General features: G+C 40.2%; 1 protein-coding gene across 7 annotated transcripts in view; it reads right to left on the bottom strand.

Annotated features, from left to right (window-relative positions):
• The window catches only part of AP2B1 (adaptor related protein complex 2 subunit beta 1), a 102,631-nt gene extending 83,481 nt beyond the window's left edge, over nt 1-19,150 (bottom strand). For 5 of the 7 annotated variants that reach the window (XR_004972742.1, XM_036339411.1, XM_036339413.1 and 2 more), the window contains exons 1-5: nt 18,997-19,150; nt 11,845-11,904; nt 5,372-5,477; nt 4,231-4,366; nt 2,658-2,903 (exon numbers count right to left, since the gene is read on the bottom strand). Coding sequence is in view for 6 of the 7 variants with exons in the window: in XM_036339411.1 (XP_036195304.1) it covers nt 2,658-2,903; nt 4,231-4,366; nt 5,372-5,477; nt 11,845-11,881 (525 nt within the window). In the remaining variant the exon portion in view is untranslated. Of the gene's footprint in view, nt 1-2,657; nt 2,904-4,230; nt 4,367-5,371; nt 5,478-11,844; nt 11,905-17,671; nt 17,775-18,996 lie in introns of all 7 variants that reach the window. The other 2 variants (XM_036339412.1, XM_036339414.1) reach the window with 2 other exon arrangements.
• Between the last annotated feature and the right edge of the window lie 698 nt (nt 19,151-19,848).

Genomic DNA, 19,848 nt, shown 5'->3' with positions numbered 1-19,848 from the left:
GTGGTTCTCAACCTGTGGGTCGCGACCCCTTTGGGGGTCGAACGACCCTTTCACAGGGGTCGCCTAAAACCATCGGAAAACACATATATAATTACATATTGTTTTTGTGATTAATCACTATGCTTTAATTATGTTCAATTTGTAACAATGAAAATACATCCTGCATATCAGATATTTACATTACGATTCATAACAGTAGCAAAATTACAGTTATGAAGTAGCAACGAAAATAATTTTATGGTTGGGGGTCACCACAACATGAGGAACTGTATTAAAGGGTTGCGGCATTAGGAAGGTTGAGAACCACTGCCCGAGAAGCATTCATTTCTTTTGTAGAAGATTCTAATATTTGCTGGTACAGTGCTGCCCCCATGTGGAGCAACTTATGAAAAAAAAGTGGAACAAAACTACCTTTTTAAAAAATTAATCCTCACCTAAGGATATTTTTCCATTGATTTTTAGGGACAGTAGAAGGTAGGTAGGGGAAGAGAGACAGAAACATCAATGTGAGAGTCACGTCGACTGGTTGCCTCTTTCAAGCACCCCAACCCACCAGGACCTGGGATTAAACCTGAAACCCAGGAATGTGCCCTTGACCAGGAATTGACCCAAGACCTTTTGGTGCACAGGCCAGTGCTCTAACCAATGAGAAACACCAGCCAGGGCCTGCTCCACATTCTTAGCCCCATTGGATATTTAACAACTTTCCACAGGGTACATGATATCATGCTCATCTAGATGCCCAAATCTTCTCATTTGTCCTCAGGTAGAAAATTTCAAAAATAGTTGCTCAGGGTGAATCAAAAGCAGTGTCAAAACCACAACTTGGTACCAGCTAAACATTTTATAAAACAGATACTATTGCCTTATAAATTTATTTCTTTGTAGAATTTAAAAAAAAGTAACACATGGTATTGCTTGAGGGGAAAAAAGGCAGGGTTGAATCAGAATTCTAATACTGGTGGTGATACCCTAGCAGAAGTCATAATTTAAGCACATACACACCCACTTCCATGCCTAGGTGGTGGTTGAAGATTCCTGATCGCAGTACCACAGTACTTTTAAAAAATGTGATTGCTTCACCCTTTGACTTTGGTACTAAATTTAATGGATAATGAGCAGAAGCCAAGGCTACTCAAAGAATAAGATAAATCATATGAAATGTCAAAACAAAAATCTGAGCAGGTAATTTGCAAATGAGAGACAATGTCTATTTCAAGGCGAATTCCAACTCTCTATTTCAAAAAGTTAAAAAATATATTCGGAGGTTATCTATTGATTAACTCATAATGTTACTCACCTCCTAGTAAATACTGCATTAGGCAAAAAGGGAAGAGAAAATGGCTATATTCCTTCATCATCTTGTACTGATATTTAGAAATAATACAAATGAGCTTCAGTCACTAGCAGAGTCAATGTACTACTTGAGACTTGGCTCCCCATTATATAGGCAAAGTTTAAAATGTCAATAAGAAAAATAAAAGGTCCACAAACTTTTAAGGTGTTAAGTTACATTCTGGCTGCCAAACATTTAAAACATAATCATGGCTTATATATGCACAGACCATAGGGTGGTGAAGGCCTGGGGCAGGGGGCGGACTAAAGAAGGACTCGATGGGGAAGGGGGGTGGGGGGACGGAAGGAGGACATATGTAATACTTTCAACAATAAAGATTAAAAAAAAAAAGAAGAACATAATCAAGTTGGCTAAAAAGAATCTTGTCGCCCAGCCAGCGTGGCTCAGTGGTTCAGTGCCAACCTATAAACCAAGAGGTCACGGTTCAATTCTCGGTCAGGACACATGCCTGGGTTGCAGGCTTGATCCCCAGTGTGGCATGCAGGAGGCAGCCGATCAATGATTCTCTCTCATCATTGATGTTCCTATCTCTCCCTCTCCCTCTCCCTTCCTCAGTTCAATTAAAAAAAACAAAAACCTATTTTAAAGAATCTTGTCCTGGATTTCTCCTATAGAAGAATGCATTATAATAACTAGGCAATAAAGATAACTTTGATTGTTTCTATTCCCACACCACCACAAAATACCACAGACATCTATCTGAAGAAATAATCTTTAAATATATGATATAAATTTAACGTAAAACCTCAAAAAAATGATGAAAGGACTGGTTTGTTTCTAGGCCAGCAATTTTCAACCCTTTTCATATCATGACACACATAAACTAATCACCTAAATTCTGTGGCACACCAAAAAATATATTTTTTGCCAATCTGATAAAAAAAAATAAAGGTATAATTGTGGATTCATTCACAATGGATAGCTACTGTTGTGTTAGCTATTATCATTTATTTTTATTTGACAATCTAAAGGAAAAGAGGTCAGTGCTCTGACAAAATAGTCAGCTACTGCATGTTGTAAAAATTCTTGTAGCATACCAGTTGAAAATCACTGTTCTAAACATATACAGGGGTAAGTATGATACAAAGGTTTGCTTTAAGACCCTTGTATTTTAAGTACTTGGTTTTCACCTCAGAAACACCAAGGGTGTGAGATAGACAAATCTGTGGGACACACAGAAGTTATGCTCCCCACAGCTAACCTATGGTTCAATGTCCCAAAGGTAAGATTTGTTTTAAACATACTTTTTAAAGTAACTCATTTTAAATACTGCTCTTTTATAAAAGCAGAAGTTTATTACCATTGGATTTGAATCTGCTATGAGATCCCGCAGAGAATCCAGAAATCCCTGATCTTCCACCATTTGGGCATTGATATCATGGAGTTTTGCCACGCAGACTGCTGCTGTTTTCCGAACATAGGGATCTTCATCCTTCAAGCACTTTCGGAGGGGCTCACAGAGATATTCTGTGATCTTGTCCACTCGGATGCATCCCATGGTTCTAACTGCCAAGGCCCGAATCAGAGGATTGGGATCTTCACAGTCCTATAACAGACAATCCTTAACAACTATAGGTATATATGGTGACTGAAAGTAAACAGTCTAGTTTGTCTAAGCCATAAAAGAATATTCATTAATGCAAGCTTCCAGTTCCTCTATATCAGAATCCAAATCTCCCATGCTATTCCTTTCCTTTCCTAAGTACAAATCTTAGTTGCCTATAAGAATTTAGGCCAGCAATTCATTTAACTGTTTTATATACACAATGAAGAAATGCCCAGGAGTAGTTGAGGGCTAAGCAAAAGCCTAGTGAGCTGGAGTTATTTGTGAACTAGCCCTAAAAATAAGAGGCCTTTTGGCTTGTATTCTGGTGGGGGGAGGGAGGAGAAAATGAGGAATTGGAAAGATGAGTCCCATTCCACAGTCAGTTTGCAAACAGCAAGTAGGGAGAAAAAGGAGCTTGGCCTACCACCAAGAAAGCAGAGTACAGAAGCTGGCGTGGGCCATGCTAAAGTAAGTTCCTGGGTTAAGCTGCAGAAAGCCCTCTGACATAATTAACATACATTCTCCTTTATTAGCAAGTGCTCTTCCAAATACAGTACAAATAAAACACTCAGTAAGGAACATTCCTTAAATTTCCCTACTTTAAAAAATTTCTTTAAACATTATAAACCTGTATGTGTGCTAATTTCAAAAATGTAAACTAGCCCTAGCTGGTTTGGCTCAGTGGATAGAGCATCGGCCTGCAGACTGAAAGGTCCCAGGTTCGATTTCGGTCAAGGGCACATGCCCAGGTTGCAGGCTTGATCCTCAGTAGGGGGTGTGCAGGAGGCAGCTGATCAATGATTCTCTCTCATCACTGATGTTTCTTTCTCTCTCCCACCCCTCTCTCCCTTCCTCTCTGAAATCAATAAAAAATATATTTTAGAAAAATAAATAAACAAAATAGTAGTAGTACCTCCTGTGGTTTCCACTACTTATGACCTGTAAGCGTAATTTCTACAAAGATAAAACAGGTTACTGATACTACAATAATATGCCCACCCTATGTCAGCCTTGAAAGCCTTTGTCAGTTCACAAAACACTGAGGTTCCACCTGGTTTCCTTCTCCCATCTGACAAGGATGTACCAAGCCCAACTAACAGAAGGCTCACCATATGGTCTGAATTGGATGACAAACGTTGGCATACAGAATGCCTAAAACATGAACATTCCTAGTCACTGCCAGTACTTCTCTAGAGGCTCTCTTCTGGAACAGAAGTTGCTTATTTGCAATGCAGACACTATCTATCTGCAGACACTAAATATCAAGAGATACTTCTGAAGAGGTTACTTAACGTAGAAGAGACTGCTCTTGAGTCCTTTAAGTTACCTTCACAAAGCTGTTGACAGCCATAATGGCCATGTCTGGCTGACTCTTGGCATAGTTCATCAAGTAGAGATACACCAGCTTCTTTAGTTCCAGGTTGTCAGTCTGCATACAGTTCACTACATCTGGAAAGAGAGAGCTGAAAAGAGAGTAGAATAGAGAAAGGAAAGGTGAGCAGACGAAGCCAATCTGTTAAATAAAACATGAAAAAAATCAGCCTCATTTTACAAGTAATTTGATGTAAGGACAAATGTTCCCACAGTGATAATTATTATTATAGAAATGAATTATTAAACAAATTATAGTATTGGTCAATTCAACTATCACTCTGCTATACAGAAGTGCTTTATGCATAATTCCTATTTCATCATACAGAATATTAAAAAGATTTAGAGGTTTAATAAAATTTGAATGCTTCACAAAAAATCCTAAGTAAAACTGCATTTATTCCCTGCAAGTACATGGTGGTGAAGAATACAATGACTACTGTTACAGTTTGGCACCACTGCCTTGATTCATGCTACCACACCAGCAGTGCAAACATTAACACAATGAAAAAGACTAATAACACCTAAGTATTATTGTAAGAATAGCTTTGACCTCATGGACCCCCTGATAGGCTCTTGGGAATCCTCAGGAGCCTGCAGACCATCCTTACTTATCTCCAAATGGTATTGTTAAATTACAGAAAGTAAAACAAAATAATTTTTAAAAACTGATTTTGTTAACACTGATTTTTATCTTGAATTCAGGAACTGAATGTAAAGTTGTAAAGTAGAGGGCACTGGCTTGAGCCAGTTAAAGAGCATATGTGCTTCTGCTTCTCAGTATATTTTTATCAACTTTCCAAGCTACCTCAGCAACAGATTTGTAACTGTGCCAGCTCTCAGGAGGGTTTACGCTAGATCTGCATGCAACAAAAATCAAACTGATTTCCCTCTTCCAAAAACACAAGACAAATAAAACAAACCAACTTAAGTCACAGAATTAATATAAAAGCAACTGTATTTTCTGATGATGTTTTCAGGGACAAACCCATTCTTATGGGGTCTATCATTATAATAATTTTAAATGAAAAGCAGTGAAAGCCATAAAATAGGGTCTGGGTCTAAAGTAGGCCAATGGTAGGAGCGCCTACCCTTACCTGACATCCTTCCCCACAGTCATAGCAGCAATCACTTTCTTCACAGCCTCCTTCCGCTTTTCTTTCTTTTCATTGTTGAGTTCAGCCTTTAATTCAAAGATTTCTCCTAGAAAAGAAGAGAGCAAAATGGATGAATTCCCAGGACCAGAGATCTAAAGCAGAATACTGTGTTATGTAATTAAGTAACACCATGAAAGTTGCCCAGAGGTTTAAAAATTATAGGACAGGTACAATTCAAATCCTTAGAATATTAACTAACCTATTCACAAGGACACCATCTTTCAGGTTATGGCCAGAAAGGAAGATGCAATCCAGATCTTAGGAGGCATAGGAGTGGGAAGAAGTAAATCTCATACTATCTTACTACAAGGGGGTGAAAATGGAATCTGAGGAATGTTCTTCCATCAGAATTTCAACGTTCTGGAGGAAAAATAAATGTAGGCAGGAAAAAGGTTCACAAATCAGTGTTTTCAAACCCAAAAGACTCGAGATATCATTTCATTCACCTATTCTTAACTTCACAGGTAAAGAACTGAGGCTCAAAGATCTCAGAGTGAGTGACAGAGTGTCTCCTGAATCCAGAGGTTCTCAACAATGGCCACACACTATTATCTGGGAAATATTTAAAAATAATAATGCTCAGGCTCTACTTTGGACCAAATAAATCAGAATGTCAAGGAGAATTCTTACGTTCATATTTTCAAAGTTCCCCTAAGTGATTCTAATGCACAAACACAGTTGAAAAGCACTGCTCTCCTCTAATTAGTACTTTAAGAAGTTAATGGGAGCCCTGGCTGGTTTGGCTCAGTGGATAGAGCGTCGGCCTGCAGACTGAAGGGTCCCAGGTTCGATTCCAGTCAAGTACACATGCCCAGGTTGCAGGCTAGATCCCCAGTGAGGGGGCATGCAGAAGGCAGCCAAGCAATGACTCTCTCTCATCATTGACATTTCTATCTCTCTCTCCCTCTCTGAAAGCAATAAAAATATATTTAAAAAAAAGAAGTTAATGGGAGGGGAGGAGGACTGAGCAAAAAAGAGAAAGAGCTCATGAACACAGACAACTGTGGTGATTGTAGGTGGGAGGGGATGGAGGTGGAAGAGGGTAAAGGGGGGATAAATGGTGATGGAAAAGTAAAATAAGAGAAGCGAATGGGGGAATAAAAAAAGTTAATGGTCTTTTATTCACTCTAACAACAGAAATAATAATCTTGAAACTTCAAGAATGGTACAAACCAGAGCCATTTCTAAAGGAACAATCTCGAATAACTGACTGCTCTGTGAAGTGGCAGGGCTGTCACCACTACTGTAAGGCCAGGCTCACCTATCTTCAGAAAGCTAGAGCTGAAATAAGCAAAGGTAACAACCCTCAACTGGTTTTAAAAGAAAATATACCACCAATTCAAATTTCCATCTATACTCTTAAACCCTTCTAAAATATTGCCTCACTTTTTTTCCACCTTTATATTGGTTCTTGATGTTCATTTAACCAGACTGCACTGGTCAGTACAGAAATAGTGGGGACAGCAACTATGATCTGCTGAAGCCTCTAAATGTGATGGATGAAACAAAGAAACACAGCCATTGAACAATAAAAAAAGTGTGTTACATCAATATCCATTGCCAACAAGGCAAACACATTCATGTTACAAAAACTGTGGTCTGATTTGATCAACAGCTGCAAAAATAGTACAGCCAGAAAAGCTGGATCTTCAAAGAGTCATTCTTCTCTTCATCAAGTCCTCTGCTGCCAAATCCAGCTCTTAGGGGTCCTTCCCATCATTTACTTCTGGGGACAATAAAAGACAAGCAGCAGGACTTCAGAAAGTCTGAATTGTGAATAGCTGTAGGAGTTGAAGAATCAAAACAGGATGTAACTGAAATTACTCCAACAGTCATATACTTAAAGAATATGTTCCAGTGGCAATTCTGGTGGGTGTTGCAGGAAGTAAAAGGAACATAGTCTATTCATTTTTAAAATATGGTCTTTACCCAGCCATGATTCATCTATAAATCTCAAAGTTTTACAAGTCCCTAAATAAAAAGTTACCAGGACAGATTACAAGAGAATGTTTGAAGAGGTAAGTGAGTTTTTAAATTATAATTTTTTATGTCATTAAAGACAATATATTGGTCCTCAAAACCCATGTAATGTTAACAGAAGAAATCCATACATTTCAGAATAAGAAAATCAGCTAAAAGCTGAAAAATGAATGGCAAAGAGGCTAGAGGCTTTTGTGAGGTGTAAGCAATAAAGACAGAAAGAAAGAAGCTGTGAAGAGCCAAGGAGGGGCTCTAAGTGAAGCAAGGTTATCTCATACATACAACCTTATTAAATTCTTACCTTTTTTCCCCTCCTCCTCCCCTTAAATCTACCAAGCACTGCTAGTAGCTAGCAATAGTTCTCAATCTTGGCTACACTACACATTAGAAAAATCTGGGAAAATTTTTAAAATCCCCTCCTCCCCCCGGCCATATCCCAGACCAATGAAATCAGGATATCTGGGTATGAAACCTGTACATCAGTATTGTTTTAAATTCACAAGGTAACTCCAATGTGTAGGTAAGGTTGAAAGCCACTGACTAGTAGGTAGTTGATATAATTAGTCAACTAACTATAGAGCTTCCTGTATTATGATAGAAGAGCTTGTTTACTGTAAACTCCAAATGACAGAACAGGACAGATATGCTTGTGCTTTCTAGAAAATCTCCTGGTGTTCCTTGCTCACTATAGGTCACTATAATGTGCCCTCCTACTTTTTTTTTTTTCTTTTCTGGATCACTGCAATATTAACATTACAAGATTCCCCAATTGTTAACATTATGCCATAGTTGTTTTATCATGCTTTCGATAAATTTACAAGTTTTTTTCTGAATCATTTTAATAGGAAGCTGCAGACATCACATCTCTTTAGCTTTAAATATGTCAGTGTATAATCTCTAAGAACAAAGAGTTATCTTACATAACCATAATACAATGATCAGAATCAGGAAATTTAACCCTGATACATTATCATCATACAGACCTTACTCACAGATTTTGATAATGTCCTGTATAGCAATTTTATACCCATTCCCCTTAGGCCAAGATCCAATTCAGGATCATGCTTTACATTTATTGTCATGTCTATTTAGTCTACTTTAACCTGAAACGGTTCTTCAGCCTTTGTCTTTCATGATAATGACTTCTGTTTTAAAGCCAGTTATTTTATTTTATTATTATTATTTTTTTAATATATTTTATTGGTTTTTTACAGAGAGGAAGGGAGAGAGATAGAGAGTTAGAAACATCGATGGGAGAGAAACATCGATCAGCTGCCTCCTGCACATCTCCCACTGGGGATGTGCCCGCAACCCAGGTACACGCCCCTGACCGGAACCGAACCTGGGACCCTTCAGTCCGCAGGCCGACGCTCTATCCACTGAGCCAAACCGGCTTCGGCAAAGCCAGTTATTTTATAGCATGTTCTCAGCTTGGGTTTCTCATTGGTGTTCCTTCATGATTACACTGACGTTAGGGATTTTGGCAGGCATAATTCATAAATGACGGTATGTTCTACTCAGTGCATCACATCAAGAGGAAAATGATGTTAATTTGTTCCATTATTGGTATGTTAACACCGAATACTTGGTTAAAGTTGCCAGGTCCTGACACTGTAAAGGACACTTTGGAGACTATTTAAATATCCTATTCCTCATCAAACTTTCACCTGCCTGTTATTTAGGATTCACTGATGACTCTTGCCTGAATCAACTACAACTACAATTTATGTGTACATATATATTCAATGGTTTACAAGTCACTTCTTTGATCTCTTTTTAAAATTCTCAAATTATCTCAAAGTTAGCCAGTGGAAGCCCCTTCAAAGTATACTGCTCCTTGACATGTGCCATCATTTTTTGAGTACTCCCTTCCTTTTGCTTTCTGGCATAAGATGTTCATGTTCCTGTACTTTCCCTTGACCCAGCCTTAGAATCAGTTATTTCTCCAAGGAGTCCTAATTCCTTTTAGTGAGAAATAATACTTAGAAAATGAATATTAAGTGTCCTTTTGCATCTACTCTGACTTAGAGAGGAAATTAGGATATTTAATTAAAAAAAAAAAACTCCACCACTGTTAGGGTAGAGAATGGGACTCATACATAGTAGGCACCCAATAAATATTTACTAAATAAATGAATAAATCAAGGTAGAGGGATACCGCAGCATGTTTTTCAAGACCACTTAGTTAAATCTAGAGACAGTCAGGAGGCTAAGGCCAGTAAACATCACAAGGGAAACCAGAACGAGAAATTCCAGGCAGAGAAGCTGTCTTATTTTAGCTACTGGAGGAGAGGAGAAAAGGTACATTTGAGAAGGCAAGTTGTTAGAGAATAAGAGGAATGGTAGTTGGTGTCATGCCCAGAATACTTCAGTAAATATAAGGACTGCTGAATACAAAAGCACAGCATGCTGATCCCGAGGGGCACAACAGGCTTAAAAGACCTAAACCAGTCTGCCATGGATGGGAGGGCCACCTATAGCACTAGAAAAGAGCCATTTTACTTAGGAACAACTTAACAAAAGATAAGGAGGTTGAATTTTCCCAAGATTCCTTCATTTCTAGGCTAACACTCTGATGTATAAAACCAGTATTATATTTAATAAGAAAGATGATGAGGCTAATAAATTCAAAGCTACTCAAGCAATCTATGACCAAAAAATCATAATACTGACTTTAGAGGTTCCCTGTTTTAAGTTAAAAAAATGTATCTAGACCAGTGATGGCAAACCTATGACACGCGTGTCAGAGGTGACACGCGAACTCATTTTTTTGGTTGATTTTTCTTTGTTAAATGGCATTTACATATATAAAATAAATATCAAAAATATAAGTCTTTGTTTTACTATGGTTGCAAATATCAAAAAATTTCTAGCCCTGACTGGTTTGGCTCAGTGGACAGAGCGTCAGCCTGCAGACTGAAGGGTCTCGAGTTCGGTTCTGATCAAGGGCATGTACCTTGGTTGCGGGCACATCCCCAGTAGGGGGTGTGCAGGAGGCAGCTGATCAATGTTTCTCTCGCATCGATGTTTCTAACTCTCTATCCCTCTCCCTTCCTCTCTGTAAAAAAATCAATAAAATATATATTTAAAAGAAATTTCTATATGTGACACGGCACCAGAGTTAAGTTAGGGTTTTTCAAAATGCTGACACGCCGAGCTCAAAAGGTTCGCCATCACTGATCTAGACAAAGCCTAGCCACAAAGTATGAGGTAGATCTATATGGGATGTGAAATACCAAGTTTCTTGCTTTGTTTCGTATGACCCCATTTTTTTTCAAAAATAAACTATAAAAAGTCATATGTAGCCCTAGCCAGTTTCATTCAGTGGATAGAGCATTGGCCTTCAGACTGAAGGGTCCGGGTTTAATTCTAGTCAAGGGCACATGCCCGGGTTGTGGGCTCAATCCCCAGTAGGGGGCATGCAGGAGGCAGCTGATCAATGATTCTCTCTCATCATTGATGCTTCTCTCTCTCTCTCTCTCTCCCTCACCCTTCCACTCAGAAATCAATAAAAACATTTTTAAAAATCATATGTATTAATATATGCATGTATATGCATATAAAAAGATTGAGAATACACACCGAATTCCCCTCAAGAACAGGAATAAGGAGGGAGAGAACTTTCATTTTTACTTTTTATATACACATATTTAATAGTATTCCTTATTATAAAAATGTATATTTCTAAGTAAAAAATTGAAAAAGAACAATAATGCTCAGAATCTATCAATCTTCAATGGATAAATGTTGGATCCCTTCCTTTTACTAAGCCAAACCTTCAAATCAAATTAAAACCCTATACTTTAGCCGAAACCGGTTTGGCTCAGTGGATAGAGCGTCAGCCTGTGGACTGAAGGGTCCCAGGTTCGATTCCGGTCAAGGGCATGTACCTGGGTTGCGGGCATATCCCCAGTGGGAGATGTGCAGGAGGCAGCTTATCGATGTTTCTCTCTCATCGATGTTTCTAACTATCTCTCTCCCTTCCTCTCTGTAAAAAATCAATAAAATATATTTAAAAACAAAAAACAAAAAAACAAAACAAACAAAAAAACCCCTATACTTTAGCCTCGCTGGAGTGGCTCAGTTGGTTGAGTGTCGTCCTGTGCACTGAAAGGTTACTGCTTCGATTCCCAGTGAGGGAACATACCTGGATTGCTGGTATGTTCCCAGTTGGGGCAGGTATGGAAGGCAACTGATCAATATTTCTCTTTCAGATCGATGTTTTTCTCCCCCTGCCCTCTTCCTCAATGAGGATTTAAATAAATAAATAAATACCTATACTTAAATTTCCTCAATACACTTTTCTGTAGGAGTAGTAGATCTCCAATGAGACTGTCCGTAACATGCATGTCTGAAGAGGTCAGGAACACCACAATCTTACACCATAACTTTTGAAGGATCTCAAAGCTTTTTGATCAGGTTCGCATACTTACCTTTTTTATTGGTTGTGAAGTACTTGGAGTCAGTCATGGTGCTGGCTCTTTAATGTGCACCTACAGCAAGAGAAAAGAATTCCTTTCTTAAAATAATGTATGCCTTGCTGGACATAAATAACTTGGATAAAGAACATTTACATATTAGAACTCCTGTATTCAAAAGCGAGTGCCTTCTTCCTTACCACTATCATTGGTGATTCAAGGGATGCGAAGATAATTAAGAATGTAACTCTTGCCTTAAAGAGCTAATTGGGACAAAAGCCAAATGAAATGGATTAATAATCTGAACCTATCATTGCTTTGTGATTTTTATCCACAATTATCTTCTGAAAGCCTCCAAGACCTACAACTACACCTTTTTATAAATACATCTTCAGTTAGTCACTAAAATATTTAAGATAAGGCAAAGTTTGTTTTGAGAGATTCCCCCCATTACTTTCCATTCAGGAAAAATCTTGTTTACTTCCCTGCCTCAAGATGAAGTCAGGGTCAGTTGGTTGGGTGTCATCCCATGCATCAAAAGGTTGCCGGTTCAATTCTCGTTCAGGGCACAGGCCCAGGTTGTGGGCCCGATCCCTGGTAGGGGGTGTGACAGGAGGAAGCCTAAAGATGTATCACTCTCACATCCATGTTTCTCTCTCTCTCCTTCCCCTTTCTCACTTTCTAAAAAGCAATAAAAAATCTTAAAAAACAAACAAACATATATTCTGAATCAGTGTAAGGGCAAAGAAGAAAACAATTCTGCCAATCTATTTACCACTGCATGCAACTTTCAATAAAAGGAATATTAAAAAAAAAAAAAGCCTAAATTAATAGACTACTCTGACAACAGACATCTAGAGAGGCAACTAGGCTTTACCCACGGGTTTTTTTAAACTACGATTTCCAACAATATACACTTAGCCCAACAGTATTACCAAAGAATAAATAACACTTTACAGTTAAAAACAAGGCAAAAAACTTGAGCTACTTGTTTAGTCACATTGAATACAAAAGAGAATCGGAACTGGCATTAAAATTTAAAAGAACACAAATCCCACCCTCAACTTTAACTCTTCTGTTTCAATTTCCAGAAATTATCCAGCTGACACATGGCTCTACCAATAAAACAAAAAGAGTACTAGTCACATTTCTCCCCACGTGAGGAAAAGTTTTCTGATTTCAGAAACTCATAGTAAGACTTTAGTCCATTGATGGTGAACCTATGACACGTGTGTCAGAGGTGACACGCGAACTCATTTTTTGGGTTGATTTTTCTTTGTTAAATGGCATTTAAATATATAAAATAAATATCAAAAATATAAGTCTTGTTTTACTATGGTTGCAAATATCAAAAAATTTCTATAGGTGACACGGCACCAGAATTAAGTTAGGGTTTTTCAAAATGCTGACACACTGAGCTCAAAAGGTTCACCATCACTGCTTTAGTCTAACATACCTGACATCTTCGAATACATTAAAATTTTCTTTTAATAATATTCCTTCTGCACTCAAAACTGAGTATCTTCTTCTTTACCACTATAACAATACTAATTACCAAATTTAGGACAGATGCCCTGGTACCTGTTCATTACTGTCAGATCAAAACAACACAGGTGATAATATATTTGGCAAGCCCGAATGATTAACACATTGGGCTAACAATAGTAAATATGGATGAGAGAAAAGACCTACACACTAAACAAATCAATGTAATAAGGAAAAGGAGAAAGAGCCAGAAAACATAAAATATTGAAAAAAAGCTAAGCTCAAATCATCTCTAAAATGTGCTGCTTGGACAACCTAAGAGAAATTAGATTTATTTGCTATCTTTCCAAACAGCAACCTTACTATTTAATCCTCATAACAATAGATTTTATCAGAATTTCACTGAATTACCTCGTTAAAAGAAGTGAGCTAGAACTCACAACAAATATAGAATACAGAAATTTCTTTTGATTGCATTTGTTATAATTAATTAGTCTGTAGCAGAGGCTTGCCTTACACAATATTTTCATAACACCTTTCTAGCAAAAATTCAAAGAATGTATAATCATTTAATCCATTCACAATGTAAACTAAATGTGGAGTGGGCAAATTGAAGAAAGGAGTCCTTCACATAGACTTGGAATAAATCTGAAGTTATCAGCTAAGGACTTACATGTACAAAGAGAAAAACCAATCTACAGAAATGATTACTAGAGCCTAACAGAAGAGCCATAGCTCAAGGCTGTTGTGGTCTGTCTATTATTATGCCATTCTAAGTCCTATAGGATCATCAAAACTTAAAACTTGCTTAAGATTTAACAACAAAATCTGCTTGGAATTTTTCACCAAGTTTCTTTGAAATATGGTACAAAAATCTTTGTTTGCTTAATGCTCTCAGACACACACATTAAATTCTTTTTTTAAATTTTTTTTTTTTACCCACATGGGCTTCTTTTTTTATTATTATTGCTTAAAGTATTACAAAGAGTATTACATCTGTCTCCCCCCCACCCCCCCGCTTGACATTCCCCTGACCTCTCCTACCCCCCAGTGGCTTGTGTCCATTGGTTATGCTTATATGCATGCATACAAGTCCTTCGGTTGATCTCTTACCCACCCCCTCCAGCCCTCAAACCCTCCCCGGCCTTCCTGATGTAGTTTGACAGTCTGTTCGATGCTGCTCTGCCTCTGTATCTATTTCTGTTCATCAGTTTATAATGGTCTTTATTATCCATAAATGAGTGAGATCATCTGGTATTTTTCTTTCATTGACTGGCTTATTTCACTTAGCATAATGCTCTCCAGTTCCATCCATGCTGTTGCAAATGGTAAGAATTCCTTCTTTTTTATAGCAGCATAGTATTCCATTGTGTAGATGCACCAGTTTTCTAACCCCTTCATCTGCTGATGGGCACTTAGGCTGTTTCCAGATCTTCGCTATGGTAAATTGTGCTGCTATGAACATAGGGATGCATATATCCTTTCTGACTGGTGTTTCTGGTTTCTTGGGATATATTCCTAGAAGTGGAATCACTGGGTCAAATGGGAGTTCCATTTTTAGTTTTTTGAGGACACTCCATACTGTTCTCCATAGTGGCTGCACCAGTCTGCATTCCCACCAGCAGTGCACGAGTGTTCCCTTTTCTCCACATCCTCTCCAGCACTTGTTTACTGATTTGTTGACAGCCATTCTGACAGGTGTGGTATGATACCTCACTGTTGTTTTGACTTGCATCTCTCGGATGATTAATGACTTTGAGCATGTTTTCATATGTCTCTTGGCTTTCTGAATGTCCTCTTTTAAAAAGTGTCTATTTAGGTCCTTTGCCCATTTTTTGAATGGATTGTTTATCTTCCTTTTGTTAAGTTGTATGAGTTCCCTATAAATGTTGGAGATTAAACCCTTATCGGTGATAACGTTGGCAAATATGTTCCCCCATGCAGTGGGCCACATGTTAAATTCTTAACAGTTTTCCATACAACCTGTTAAACATTAAATTAACCTAATCTTAAATCCTACCTTTATTAATGACCCACACATTTCATTACTTCCCCTAACAAATTTCACTGTCAAGGAATATATTTCTGTCCTATTTATTGTGAGCATTAAGTGTTCTTAACAGGAGATTAATATATCAACCCACAAAATTTCAGGGGAGAAAACCAAAAATAATCTTAGATTCTAAATTAAGAATCCCTGCTCTTCCCTGGCCAGTGTGGATTAGTGGTTAGAGCATCATCCCCCAGACCAAGGGTCTTGAGTTCCATTCCTGGTCAAGGGCAAGTACCTGGGTTGAGGGTTCACTCCCCTTTCCCCCCTTCCCACTCCCCCACCCCGCAGTGGATGTGGGGCGAGTGCAGGAGGCAACCAGTGGATGTTTCTCTCTTTGTCTCTCTTTGTCTCCTCTTCCCTCCCTCCCTCCCTTCCACTCTCTCAGAAAAGCAATGAAAAAAATATCCTCAGGAGAGGGAAGGATGGAGGGAGGGAAGGAAGGAAGGAAGGAAGGAAGGAAGGAAGGAAGGCAGGAAGGAAGGAAGGAAGGACCGATCTCCAGGCTTAGAAGGGGAAAACATATCACTCTCTTAGCTCACACTGTTGTAAACACCAGTAATGGAGTATCCCTCACACGCATTGACGGGGAAATAATTGTATCAAGTCAATTCCTGCCTTAAATTCCAAGAAAAATGAAAATAGTCTATACAAAAACAAATATGAGGTGGTGGGTGCACAACATTGTGAATGTATGAAGTGCCACTGAACTGCTCACTTTTATTTTTTTTTATTGCTTAGTATTACATGTTTCCTCCCCCAGCACCCCCACCCTTGACATTCCCCTGGCCTCACCTAACCCCCAGTGTTTTTTTTTTTCTTAACTGCTCACTTTTAAATGGTTAATTTTGTTATGTGAATTTCCCTTCAAAAAATACATTTGTATATATTTTTTAAAATGAGATGCACTTACTCACATGCCAGAGATGGGCATAACCATATTCTCCAAAATATAGGATGGTGAAAACTATTGTCTGCATTAGAAGCCAAAGAAAAAGCAGCCAAGATAGAACTCAAGAAAAAAAAATCAAGTTATCAGTTTCTCAAAAATCAAGCTCCTGGAGGGAAAAACACTGTTCCTTCAGAAGAGCCCCAGCAAAAAGCAAAACCATCAGGGTTTGAGCTCACCCTACCCTTCTTCCAGCCTAAGACAAGTCCTGGCTGTTCTGAGGATTGCAACATGGCCTAGCCCTAGGGGCATTGTTAAAAAACTCAGCTGCCACGGTCAAAGCACATAATAACTTTCACTTGTCCTAGCCCAGGGAGTCATGTCACTGCACTTCAGAGAAGGCCTCCCCACACAGGATTATACATCTAGATTTAACATAACCTAGTTTCTACTAAATATAGATTGTGAAAGTCCTTTCTCTCCTTCTACTTCTCCCTCCTTCCAGTCGCCCTAAAGAAAATAAGGCCAGAAAAATATTAATAGAATCTTAATTTCACATGGCTCTCTGGGAAATGGCAGCTAAATTAAGAGTTGACGAGGCCACTAAATCCCTTCTTTTCACTGAAAGTTGAGCTTTACACAGTTTGGTGTTTATACTGAAAAACTAGCCAAAGAGTTAACCAAGTTATTCCAGCCATCTTTTATTACAAGGGTAAGAAGTGCTAATCAGATATTTCAATAATAACGCAAAGTCAACAGCATCTTCAGGTATCATTCAGCTCATAAGAAATTAAAAAGACACCAAATTATAACAGACACACCTGTAATTTCACGTAAATATGGCAGACTACAAGGTGATTTGTTAGTATTTTTTTTTTAAATATATTTTATTGATTTTTTTACAGAGAGGAAGGGAGCGAGATAGAGAGTTAGAAACATCGATGAGAGAGAAACATCGATCAGCTGCCTCCTGCACATCTCCCACTGGGGATATGCCCGCAACCCAGGTACATGCCCTTGACCGGAATCGAACCTGGGACCTTTCAGTCCGCAGGCCGACGCTCTATCCACTGAGCCAAACCGGTTTCGGCGATTTGTTAGTATTATACAGTAAGAAAGAAGCTCAAAGTTTTACATCTAATTTTTAACTGAAATACCAATAAACTCTAGAAAACTTAAACCTAGAAGGAAGCAAAGAAGGAAAAAGGGAGAGCATATTCTATTTTATTCATTCCTTGTTCAGTTTGGTTCAAACCTGAGCCTAAAATATACTGGACTTTCTTGAGTCTCTTAATTCACAGAATGTTAGCTTTTCTTAATTTTACCATCCAACTTTCAGCGAGGCGGTTTGCAGAACACACTATGCTTTTGCTTCCTTGGGCGTTTAAACTGTGAAGATACTTGCAAACAGGTCTCACCTTACCACCGGCGCAGTCATCACTGGGATGTGTTACACTTTTCACCTTACAGCCGCACCTCCTTCGTCTGCTGCTATTATTACTTTGTAAGTGTACCCTGAGGCTAAGCAAGAGAAGTCCGACGCAAAGGTTATTCATAATTTAAATTGTCCTCACTGAGACCACCTGCTTTGTCATTCTGCCTTTCCTAAACTTACTGCGTTTTATTTTAAAAAATTACATTGATTATAAGTGTCTGACATTTAAAAAACACTTCTAAAAACTCAAAGTTTAATGAAGCATTCATGCTTTATTCACGTTGCTTCATAATGAAGCGGCCAAGTAAGTGTGTTCAGTTAAAGCCCTAAACACTACGGAGAACAAACAGCAGGAATAAATTCTTTGGCTTCAAAGAATTAGGAAGTACCAGGAAGTACTGGTTTCTCTGCCTCGGGCTTAATTCATCTACAGCCTTTCTCAAACCAGACCATTCCTGCTAAATCCAAAATGGAAAAATTCCGGGCTAAGATTTATCCCCAATTCGCCCCCCTCTTTCACATCGGGCCAGTTCTGGAGGTTTTTCCTCCCCATCTCTCTCTCTAATATGTTTTTACTGATTTCAGAGAGGAAGGGGGAGGGAGAGAGAGAGAAACATCAATGATGAGAGAGAATCACTGATCAGCGGCCTCCTGCACGCCCCACGCTGGGGATCGAGCCCGCGACCTGGGCGTGTGCCCCGACCGGGGATGGAACCGTGACCTCGGGTCCACAGGTGGATGCTCAACCACCCGGCCACGCCGGCGGGGCTCCCCCCCCCCCCCCCTCAAGTGCAGGAGTTCCTGCTCTTTACCAGGTGCCAGGGCTCGGGAGACCCGTCCCTCCATGACGGGGTGGGGGAGAATGACTCTCAACCTCACACCGGGGGAGCCGGGCGAGGTGTGCCCATCACGGGGGGCTCCCTCTCCCCTTCAGCTGCCGGGCCCGTCCCAGGCTCAGAGAACGACGCCCAGCGGCGAGGGCTGGCTCGCCCCTCGGCCTCCGGCCCCTCCCGGCCACACCCCTGGCCTGGGGCCTCCCTAACCGGCCGACGTCGGCCCCGACCTGCCCGCCCGGGCTCCCCAGCTCCCCGCCGCCACCCCCGAGGACCCCCTCGCCCCGCCACGGCCGTGCCGCCCCTCTCTCCCGCCCTCTTTCTCACAACGGTCACACCCGACGGCTCGGTCCATCCTCAACGGTCACGCTCCCAGGATGTCCCCTCCTCCGCCCGCCTCCCACCCTACCGCGGGCCACCCCCGTCCCGAGCATCCATGGGGGACACACCCCGGAGTTCGCCGCCCTGAACTCACCGGAGGCAAGGGCGGGGGCGGCGGCGGCGGCCGGAGAGCGCGGCCCCAGCGATGTTGTAATGGTTTCCCGCACGTCACGGCTCCTCTTCCAGGTCTCGGCCGCTGCGCCAAGCCCGCTGTGCCAGCGACAAAGATGGCGGCAGGACGCGCCGACGTCAGACGACCTCGCTGGTGACGTCATCCCGGCGCGCGGGAGACCCGAGACAAAGATCTCGTCGCCTTGGAGATGCAAAGATTTTTTTTTTTAAATTTTACTTTTTTTTCTATTTTCTTGGTCGGGAAGAGACCTGCCACCGGCGTCTCAAATGATATTCAGAGTCTATACACACACACACACACACACACACACACACACACACACACGGTTCCTTTCCTAAAGAAAAACCAACTCGGCTAACTTCCCGGGCCAGGTGAGGAGCGCGGACAGGGGTGATGCAGCCCAGGCCTGCAGGGGCCTGGCTAGCACTAGAGGGGAGTGGTGCAAAGAGAAAGGGTGAGATGGCAGCAGGTCTGGGTTGAAATCGCCGCCCTGAATGTCACTAGGAAAGTTGCCTCAGTTCTCCTCCATCTTAGTTTCCTTGTCTGCGAAATAACGTCTCAAATGATTTTCATTCTCTCGAGGTTTTGTGGAGCTTAACTGGGATAGAGTACATTCTGCACCTAGCATGTACTAGGTTTGCTTACACAAAGTGAAGTTCTTTTTGTTAACCACAAATTAGACATCTCTGTTTCTTCCCCTCGATTTTGCTGTGAGCCTAAAACAACTGCTCTAAAATAAAACCTTTTTAAAAATATGGAGAGCCCTGACCGGTTTGGCTCAGTGGATAGAGCGTCGGCCTGCGGACTGAAGGG

The sequence above is a fragment of the Myotis myotis genome, unplaced genomic scaffold, assembly GCF_014108235.1.
Source record: "Myotis myotis isolate mMyoMyo1 unplaced genomic scaffold, mMyoMyo1.p scaffold_m19_p_17, whole genome shotgun sequence".
Lineage (NCBI taxonomy): Eukaryota > Metazoa > Chordata > Mammalia > Chiroptera > Vespertilionidae > Myotis > Myotis myotis.
The sequence above is the reverse complement of the archived record's forward strand: the minus strand, read 5'-3'. Positions and strand labels throughout refer to the sequence as shown.